We start from the raw sequence: 11,418 nt of genomic DNA, 5'->3' as shown, positions 1-11,418 counted from the left end.
ATCCACATATATGTGTTTCAACACTAGAACAGTTGGTTATGTTTTATTGCAGAAAAACTCATGACTTTATGAAAAATAAGCACATCTTATATTTTGTAAATTAAGAAAGGAAAAAGAGAATCCGTGAAGATATTCTTTCGAGGTTTATTATATTTAGCAGTAATATACAACAAACAATATATGTTGGTTCGCTTCCAGTATAAACTTTCACTTTTAATATCTGCGCAGAAATAATGTTTTAAAATGAAAATACATATTAAGTGTTCAGTGCTAGATTCTTGTTACTAAAATAAATTAAGGAATTTAATTTTTCTTTTTGTGTTTTTACGTAAATTTGAATCTTCATCAATGGATATAATTATGTGAATCAAGATGATTTGAGATGACTGTATCAGATACAAAGAAATATCTAAAGATATATAGTTGCAGTGCTCAGTTGTATAACCGAACGTGCCAGCTTTGAAAGCAAATATTAAATTCGAAATCGAAACTTTTTAATAATGTTTCCGTGTACTTGTTTCAATAATTCTTTCAAGGTGTGAACTCGAATCACAAACAGGTGTTTTGCTCTGTTGATCAAATAGGATTTTAGGAATCTAGGATAACCATAACAATAAATTATGGATGGGACGCATTCATTCATCCACTCTCTCTGACGCGCGCACGCACGTACACGCACACACACACACTGTCATTTAGCTGAGAATAGGATCTATATGCATCAGTAATTGCACTAGTATCACCTTCATCGGAATGCGTTTGATTTAGAAGTAGGTTGATGTGAAGGAAAAGTGAAAAAGGTTGGGGAGGGGGATAGCCAAAATCCGATCACACCATTAACGATATTCACTGAAGAGGGTGGGAGAGACATAGTAACAAAAAAAAAAAGGGCATGGAATTTGGGGGTGGGAAGGAGACAAAAATGTATTTAATTAAAGTTTTGGGACAAAAACAACCACCCAATTCCTTGCCCCCTTTCTTTCTCCAAAGTTCGCCGATCAGAAATTACACGGTCTTATGAGACGGGTGTAATAATGAAAGTTTAGCACGTTTAATACAGGTGAACTGTGTGGAACCCATAGGCGTGCAGCTGTGTAGATGAAAGAATCGTCTGCGCTTAGACAATATCGGTGACCATAATAAATTAGAAGGTGGGTTGAGATGAAGGTGGTATACTACTGCTAGTTTAGAGATATAAAAAGCGTTGCTGTTAAATTTTAGATTAACTCTAAATTGATCTATGGCTAAAGATATTCCTGCTCTAAGCATCACGCAATTTTAGGACTCCATTATATAATGCCCTTAGCATATTTGGGATGGTAGAAGTGCTAATTGAAAGTTAGGTGCTATTTCTATCAGCATCCATGTAGAAGCTCCTTAATTAAAAACTATTTTTGTTGGTTATGATTGAAGCAGAAGGTGGTTTCAAGCCAGTAGTGGATACACATGTTGAAATTATTGGTAAATGACGTGGATAACCTTTGTGTCAAGTTCACATTTGCACAAATGTGGTGTGGGGTACATCATGTCAAATGTATGAGCAGCCGTCTGCTTGTAACTTATATAATAACATCACTAACTATTCATGATTTCCTGATCCTGTTAACCAAAACAAAATTTTGTTTGCAATGTGGAAACTATAAGACGTTAACATTATGTAAGGGAAGAATGGTTTTAGCAAGGGGTTATTTATAAGTAATTAGTGTAATATTGTTGATATTTTCTTGATTTCTGTAATATCTGTATTTTGCTAGCGTTGTCAAGACTCTCACTCCGAGGACGTTTTCAGTGATGTTATATTGATACAGAAAAGGAGTGAAGCGAGATAAATCATGTTAGCTCAAAGGTGCTCAACTTGTCATACGAGTTCATTTTAGTAGATATTGTAATTTTTATTTTTTTTTGTATGTTCAGTTTCTTTGGTTACTGACCTCATTTCATGTGCACACAATGTACAAATAATATACTATCTTTTTCAATAGAAAGAAAATTGATTTATTATTAAAATCCATCTACATTGTCTTTCATCAGCTTCACAGCTAAAAAGTAATTAGTTTTCCTCAGTAGCAGAACATAGTTACTTCTGCGAAACATCTGATCAGTTGATGTTCTTTCTTCCTGAGCTGCTTGTACTGTCACTAAACAGACCACGTGATACAATTAAACTGTCGGTTGTCTCCTTTCAGTTTGGTTCTTCCTACACTCCTCCAACATAACCATTTCTTTGACACTATTGACTTTTGACAAATCCTATAGAAATGATTGAACTATCAATGTGATCATTATTACTTTCTTTTTTCTATACTTAAGACTTATTCATTACCTCTTGCATTGAATTTGTTCTGAGCCCCGTAGTTTTCATTCATGTACCTCCCACGCCTTTGTTCACTTTATTTTGCAAGTTACCTGGCTACTTCACTAATACTGGTGTCATGGAAAAGGCACTGAATACATACTGTAATGTGGTTGATGTTAGGAAGGGCGTCCAGCTGTAGAAACCATGCCTAAGCTGACATTGGGACCTGATGATGATGTTGATGTCAAGGATTGGGATAAAGAGAGAACTTAGAATCACCATCTTGAACTCCTCTTTGAACCCATGGTCACAATTGACGCTGCTTTTAGTTTTCTTTACATAACCTCAACATTTGTCACAAGCTGTTAATTAATGTGTAGCTATTTCCTTAACTTCTTTATACATCATGATAAGAGATGGTGGTCTCTTATCAAAAGTCTTTTCTAGGTCAGCAGATGTAAGTTAGAATTAGTGATTCTGTATCAGTCTATCATCTATAATGCTTGGCTCACATGAAATACACCATGTGATTTCTACATTCTGGCAGTATTCATCTGAATGGTACACCTAACAAAAAAATTACCTTGAATCTTTTTTGGTAGTATGGCCTGCTTGAATAATGAACCCTGTCTCATGCAGCCCACTTCTTGAAAAGCATTACTCATACCTGCTCTAAGTGGTCACTTGACTGGTAACCGAATCTCTCATAGCGGTTTGTCTTAAAAAAGGAAGATCACACAATGTAGTTTTAGATACACTACACTTAAATAGATACACTACACTTAAATAGATACACTACACTTAAAATAAAAAAACTAGACAGTCATAGCTGGAATGACATTGATCTTTGGTCTGCTCTGCTCTTGTTAACCTAAAACCAAACAAGATTATCTATAAACTCCATCCTGCCTTATTTTGTATATTAGCTCGAAACTTTTATGATTTCTCTTATCTAGTTTCTACTTCTCAACCATTGAGTGTGGTACATTATCAGTTATTTTGTCCTGACTTCACTAAGGATAGACTCTTGAAGGATTTAGCCAAGAAAATATCAACCTCAGTGATTTTTTTGGTCCACTGGTCTCTTTTGCCAAACCACTAAGTTACAGGAATGTAAATGAACCAATTCTGGTTGTCAAGTGGTGGGATGGACAAGCACAAAGACGCACACTCACATACATACACATGCAACAAGCTTCAACACAGTTTATATATACCAAATTTACTCACAAGGCATTGGTCAGTCTGGGGCTATAGCAAAAGGCACTTTGCTCCTGGTGCCACACAATGTGTCTGAACCTGAAACCATTTTGTTTCAAAGTGAGCTTCTTAACCACATTTTCTTTTAATAGTTAAGTCAGAAAAGAAAGGGCAGGGCCCACTTTCTGTTTCAGGGCCTCTATGGCTTGTAGGAGAACATTATTCTTAGTAGTTGAGGCCTGAATGTCTGCTATAGAAGCACCTAAGGACCAATTAGGGCAGTGGATTAAGGTCAGTACTAATGAATAAGGAATCTATTTAATAAGCTACCACACAGGGGGTTATAATCAATTATAGTTAGTAATAGTAATTGGTTAGGATTTATTGAATTAGGTTGAACCTTTTATTCTTATTAAGAATATTCTTTAGACCTTTTGCTGCCATATTTCTGCTAAAATTTACACCCTTTTTATTTCAATTAATTAAAAAAAAAATAATGAAAATTAACTCTGTCATTATTAAGCTGATGTATGGAAAATGAAATTTTGAAGGGAAAATTTTAATGTAGATCTCTTTAAAAGAATAAATTTGTACTATAGGCCCAAGGGTAAACTCCCAACCAGTTGGTATCAAAAAAGTGAAGAATTGCTATACAAAAAAAAAAAAAATGAATTAAACAAAAAAAAAATTATAAAAGAAAAACTGATTTACTATCGTTTTTATGTTCTGTTACAGGTATCCGTTTTAGTATGGATGTCAACTTGGACGAGGTAAAAGCTTTGGCTGCTCTTATGACCTACAAATGTGCATGTGTTGATGTGCCATTTGGCGGTGCAAAAGCTGGTGTTCGCATTGATCCAAGTAAATACACTGAAAATGAACTTGAAAAAATCACTCGTAGATTGGCTGTAGAATTGTCTAAAAAAGGTTTCATAGGTAAGTAAAATGATGCATAATCCGATTTCATTAAAATCTAAACTGTACAAATGTTGTTTCATTGCAAAGCATCCTTGACGAAGGATGTCCTAGACATGACCATCTCATATTTTCTTTCTTCAGATGATGTACTTTGATCACATGTGTAATGTTCTTTTCAAGATGGAAAAGCAATACTTTCCAGCCTTTCAAAGATTATGATACATTCTGTTTCATTAAAATATGAGGCAACATGCTATATCTTTCAATTTTTTTTTAGTCATTGGACTGCAAGCATGTTGTCTTAAGAGTTTTAGTTGATCAATTTGGACCAAGAACTTAAAGTGTGGTATTCATTTTCTCACTTTCTCCCTCTTTGTTTTTCTTTGCTGAACCACTAAGTAACAGGGATGTAAACAAACCTACACTAGGTTTATCAAGTGGTGAGACACATGCACACATATACACACACATATATGCATGCATGCAACATGTGTTGCATAAAGATGAGGATGGCTGTATAAAGTGGATGGAACCTGTGGATATGGGAAACCAAGGAAGATGTGAAGTGAAGTAGTGAATGCTGACCTCAGGATGTTGAGCCTCATGAATGAGATGACAGAGAACTGAGATGCTTGGCATTGTGTTAAGCTCAAGAAGACTCACCCATCACAGCAAAACTAAGGTCCTAAAAGCATTGTTTACTGGTTACACATGCAACTAGCCCTGCACCCAATTTGTCCCTATCAAGCCCTCCCTATCCTCTCATCTCTGTCACTCTTCTCTCCAGCACTCGTCTAACTATTGCATTAAATGAAAACAAAAGTACATATTTAATTCCTTTTTTCCTGTGCTACCAGTTATTTCTTCCCCTCCCTGGGACCACTTTTGATGTTCCATCCTTCTTTCTCAATATCATCCTCCCTCACTCTTATTTTTCACTTATCCTCCTTTCTCTGCTACCTGTTGTCTCTCCCTCTCCTGAATGTCCTATTAACACCCATATATCATTCTTAACATCGTCTCATATGTGCCATTCATCATATCCCTCCCCCGTTAGCCACTTACCCCTATGTATCTCACATCGCCTTCATTCTTCACTGTATGTTTCTCTGTCTCCTCCTTATAACCTTTACCTACTCACCCCATCCATCATATTCCTACCCACAATTTTATTATAATTCTGCTGCTTTTCACTATTTTTTTTTTACTGCCACCCATCACATCCTTCCTTGAGTCACTTCTATTTCTTAACACCTCCCCATTAACTGATATTTACCATCCACCATGCTTACCTCACTGCTTATTCTCCATTCACTATATTCACCTCTATCCCCATTTCTAATCATCTCTCTCTTCCCAAGATCTTGCAAACTTTACCTATTCCTACTGAATTAGGCACGTATCTTGTCAACGGCAATAAACCAGTTCCTGTTCCTCTGTCATATTTTAACCTCTCTAGCAAACTGCTGCCCCCCTCTCTACTATACTCCCATCAATCATAGCAGCACTTTAGTTTTGTAAGTTACGTAGTGACCTCACTATTGCTGGTTCTATGGAAAAAGCACCTATGCTCTGTAAAGTGGTCCTGCTGTAGGAAGGGTATCTGGCTGTAAAACCATTCCCAAGCAGACATTGGAGCTCAACACACTCCTCCCTCTGCCTTGTTGGATCCTGTTGAACATCTGACCTATACCAGCGTGGAAGACAGGTGTTAAATGATGATGCGTTGGTTAGTTTGGAACTATAATAGAAGATACTTATTCAAGGTACCATGCAGCAAGACTGAACCTGAAACCAGGGGATTGCAAAGCTAACTTCTTAACAACTACCTATGCTTGTACCTATGAATTTACCTTCTTAAAATTAAACAACATATAACCATTAGATAGAATATATTGGAACTTTCATGCGAGAACAATTGTGCACAGTGAAACTAGGTCATTAATATTTAAATTTTAATATGTAAATGCGAAAAATCATTTGAAATATTCTGACTTAGGACAGTTTTACAATGAACAAGTTGAAAAGCACTGTGGTAGGGTATTGTTTGAGGGAGATTTAGCTACTATTTATAGCAAGTGGAATGGCCATGTAGAGGTTTTTTGTTGCAGCTCCTCCAGACCTGGGTTTTAATGGATTCTCTTTTATTTAATTGCAGCTCCTCTAATTGATAATAGAGAGATAATGAATCATTAATGTACTAGTTTATTGTTTCATATAATATAGGTTGAAAGCCTCTTCTTGCTGGGGGAAAAAAAATTTCCTTCTCTAGTTCATGTATATGATGAACAGCTAGTTATGAAATCTGAGTCATTTAACTATGATTTTAAGACAAATCAGGAAAAAGGATGTGAAATTTAATAAAACTTGCAAAGAAATTTTGGTTTTATTGACCAGAATATGTTTTTTTTTAATTTGATGCTCAGTATCTTATGTTGTTTGTTCCTTCTTGAGCCATGCCTGGCTCATAAGGGCCAGTTCCCCGGTTTCAATGGTGTATAGGTTCCCCACCTGGACAGGACACCGGTCTGTCACAGGTGGGCTGCTAGATGCAGGAGGAAAGAGTGAGAGGAAGTTGTGGTGAAAGAGTCGGCAGAAGTTCGCCATTACCTTCTACCAGAGCCACGTGGAGTTTAGGTGTTTTGCTCATCAACGCACACATCATCTGGTCTGAGATTTGAACCCACAATCCTACGACCACGAGTCTGCTGCTCTAAACACTAGGCCATATGCCTCCACTTAATATCTTATGCCTCTCTTATATAACTAGTCATCAATAGGAAACAAATTACAAAATATTAGTGTATTGTAAACTAATTATTCTTTTATACTAGGATTTTGTTTCACTTGATGCCAGTTAATCAGTGTTTAATCTGCAAATTTGATGATTGAATAATTATGATTAAATTTTTTTAAACTTTTAGTGTTGAGTATCCTCTTCAGTAAATGTTCTGTTGTTGTTATAATGTACTCTAATATATTAATATATAAGTTTTAAGATAAATTAGTGAACTAAAGATCAACTTTAAATTCTGAATGAAAGCATCTTATCATTTATAAATCTAAAGTGTTCTCCAAAAGATATGAAAGGTCATGACATGGGGTTTCTAAATTACTTTCACATTGTATAAAGTTCAATAATTTTTTGTCATTCATCATCATCATCATCATTTAATGTCCACCTTCCTTGCTGGCATGGGTGGGACGGTTTGACAAGAGCCAGCCAGGTAGAAGCCTGCACCAGACTTCTGTGACTGTTTTTGCAGGATTTTTACAGCTGGATGCCCTTCCTAACACCAACCACTCAGCAGAGTGAAAACAACAAGTTGACAGAATTGTTATCACATCGAACAAAATGTTTAGGAATATTTCTTACAGCTTTTTATGCTCTGAGGTCAACTTTGCCTTTGATTTTTTTCAGTAAAATAAAGTACCAGTCAAGTCCTGGGGTCGATGTAATCAACTGCCTCCTTCCCACAAAGTTGCTGGCATTGTTTCAAAATAGAATGAATCATTTAATATAGGTCTTATACCATTGTCAATATTTTGATTGAATTCTAATGGTTGGCATTAGGAAGGGCATCTAGCCCTTGAAACCATGCCAGAACAGGCATAGAGCCTGGCCAGCTCCTGTCAAACTGTCCAACACATGCCTGCATGAAAATCAGACATTAAATGATGGTGAAGTTTACAACTAGATGAAGAAGCACATAACCTTAGCTATATTGGCGTATTGGCACTAAACATAAAAATAATGAGTCAAAACTATATTATAGTCATCCTCATAGTTTATGCTTGCATGGGTTAGAGGTCCATATCTCACTTATAAGTTTGTTACTTTGTTTTATACAGCTGGATGCCCTTCCTAACACCAGCTCTTTTTCCAAATTTTAAGCCCCCAAAATTAGGGGGTCCTTATACACATTAAAATATGGTATATACACCAGAGAAACCAGAAACTAGCCCTGTACTCCTTAGGGAGTAATGTGGACTAACCATGCTGAACTAGCTAAATGCAGACCACCTCCATCGGTGCAGCTGTTTCTTTTCCTTTCAATGCCTTTAGTGTCTCATCATTGAGGCTTGACACTGTCTGTAATACTTAAAGTTTCCTCTCTGTCAATTCACTGGAATTTATTTCTTGCAAATATTGATTTCTCTGGTTAACAACTGAATATCAACTGTGCTCCATGTCACCAATCTCAAATATAAATGAGCAAATTTTAGTGCTTTGTCACATATCTCTGTCATTATAATGTTACAAAAACATTTACTTTTATCTGATCTCCTGGTTAATGATAAAACTGGTACGTAATACTTGAAACTAATGTATGTATGACATAGGAAATTTGAGCTCTGTTATAAAATCCTCATAAATTAATGTTAATCTTAAATTTTTAGTTTCAAGTTCTGCTTCCTCCATTTTTTTACTTTCAGTGTCATTTCGTTCTGATATCAATTTCGAAGTATGTAAGTGTGCATGTGTACGCATCATCAGAAAAATTCATTGAAATATATAAAGAACCACATGTTTTAATTGCTAAACAGGTTTTGATAATATTCTGAAGTTTGTGATTTTCTGTTTGTGACATATTTTAAGATGATTTTTATTTTCTTTACAGGTCCTGGTATTGATGTACCAGCTCCAGACATGGGGACTGGTGAGAGAGAGATGAGTTGGATTGCTGATACTTTTGCACAGACATTAGGTAAAGTCTTAGCAAATAACTGTCATTTTCTCTTTTACTTTGCGCTCCTCAAGTGTCAGTATTATTATAATTGGTTGGATTTATTGTCAAAATCTTACTATTACAAACAATGATTTTATGAAGTCACTTAGTATTTTCTGTTAAAATAATATCAAGTAAAACTATTTTTAAAATGATACACAATGCATTGAAATGCTAAATAAATGACATAATATTTATAAGGCAGAATTATTTATAATAGCATTGCTATCAACTTCCTGCTAGACAATATGAATTCTGAGCCAACCAAGTTTACAAAACTTTTTGAAACAGAATATGAAGTAATAAGTCTTGTCTAGAAACACTTTTTACAAATTATTGATGTCATAATATTAGCATTGTAATATTATATAATAGACATGGTGAAAGGACCTTTATTTAGTTTATGCTGCTTTGTATTTTACCTTTTTTGGTATTTTGATAGAGTAAAACTCAATGAAAGAGTATTATACTGTGTTGAGACACTAAAATCAGTCATTGCTGTAAGTTATATAAAATTTGTTCTAAATATAATATACCTCAGAAGACCTTTTAAATGTATGTCTATAATACAGAAAATTTGTGTGTTATAATAACTACCAATGAAAATTACACTTATTTGTAGCATATCTGTGCATAATAATTGTTTTAATCTGACTGCATGTTATTTTTTTTTTCTGTTGGTAGGTCATTATGATATCAATGCTAATGCGTGTGTTACTGGAAAACCAATTACACAGGGTGGTATCCATGGCAGAACATCAGCTACAGGACGTGTAAGTACAAATTGACTATCTTTATTATTTTTTACGTGTGAAACCAATCTTTAACACATATATATGTATATATATATATATATATATATATATATATATAGAACAAGTAGAAAGATAAATTTCATTCAACGCATAGATACTGAACAGTATATATATATAAAGGATAAATCCTTTTTCCTTTTTAAAAGCAAAAAAATCTGTCGGCAGCCATCCATGAGGAGTGAACTCGCATCCCTCCAATATCTTGTTGGAATGCTTTACCATTTAAGCTAAACAGGCTGACCGTCAAATTCTTCTGCAATTTAAGAAGTAATAGAATCATCCAGGAATGCTAGATGTCGTATAGGTTACACCGTATGTAAACAAACAAGCGTTGAAATGTATTGGAGAACAATTAGAAAGATAAATTTATTCAACGCATAGATACGGAACAGTATAGATATAAAGGATAAAATCCTTTTCTTCTTTAAAAGCAGAGAAATCTGTCGGCAGTCAGCCATATATATATATATATATATATATATATATGCCCGAAACGTCATACACTCTCTCTTTCCTTTCCTGAGCGTCCAATAATACTATCCATATCACGTCCTCACTTTGTTGTTTTTTTGTTATTGTGTTTTTGAACTATATATATATTTGGAAATGTGCTGTGCGCGAGAAGATCGTTGCCAGTGCCCCTGGACTGGCTCTTGTGCAGGTGGCACATAAGATGCACCATTTTGAGCGTGGCCGTTGCTAGTACCGCCTGACTGGCCTCCGTAGGATTTTCAAGCGAGATCATTGCCAGTGCCCCTGGACTGGCTTGTGCGGGTGGCACATAAAAGACACCATTTCGAGCGTGGCCGTTGCCAGTATCGCCTGACTGGCCTTCGTGCAGGTGACACGTAAAAGCACCTACTACACTCTCTGAGTGTTTGGCGTTAGGAAGGGCATCCAGCTGTAGAAACTCTGCCAAATTTAAATTGGAGCCTGGTGTTGCCATCCGGTTTCACCAGTCCTCAGTCAAGTCGTCCAACCCATGCTAGCATGGAAAGCAGACATTAAACGATGATGATGATGATATATATTGGTGTGTGTTGGTGTCACGTAAAAAGCACCATTTGAGTGTGGTTGATGCCAGTGCTGGCTGACTGGCTCTTGTGCTGGTGGCACATAAAAAGCACCCACTACACTCTTGGAGTGGTTGGCATTAGGAAAGGTATCCAGCTGTAGAAACCTTGCCAAATCAGATTGGAGCCTGGTGCAGCCTCCTGGCTTGCTAGTCTTCAGTCAAACCGTCCAACCCATGACAGCATGGAAGGCGGACGTTAAACAAGCTTTTGTGTGGCACCTGCACAGGAGCTTATGCATGGTGTCAGCACAGGAGCTTTTGTGTGACGCCAGCACAGGAACCTTTGTGTGATGCCAGCACAGGAGCTTTTGCATGGCATGGGTACACCAGCACCCATGAGCTTACCAAAAACTAGGACCTCTCAGCTGAGAGAGGGATGTAGAG

The 11,418-nt window shown here is 36.1% G+C and overlaps 1 protein-coding gene across 1 annotated transcript in view; it reads left to right on the top strand.

Moving 5' to 3' along the window:
• Positions 1 to 11,418, top strand: part of LOC106868507 (glutamate dehydrogenase, mitochondrial) — a 35,887-nt gene that overhangs the window by 2,498 nt on the left and 21,971 nt on the right. The window contains exons 2-4 of the mRNA XM_014913814.2: positions 4,232 to 4,432; positions 9,037 to 9,123; positions 9,829 to 9,917. Coding sequence (XP_014769300.1) covers positions 4,232 to 4,432; positions 9,037 to 9,123; positions 9,829 to 9,917 — 377 coding nt within the window. The remainder of the gene's footprint in view (positions 1 to 4,231; positions 4,433 to 9,036; positions 9,124 to 9,828; positions 9,918 to 11,418) is intronic.

This window comes from Octopus bimaculoides, chromosome 5 (assembly GCF_001194135.2).
Source record: "Octopus bimaculoides isolate UCB-OBI-ISO-001 chromosome 5, ASM119413v2, whole genome shotgun sequence".
NCBI lineage: Eukaryota > Metazoa > Mollusca > Cephalopoda > Octopoda > Octopodidae > Octopus > Octopus bimaculoides.
Note: the sequence above shows the minus strand (reverse complement) of the source record. Positions and strands in the feature narration are given on the sequence as shown.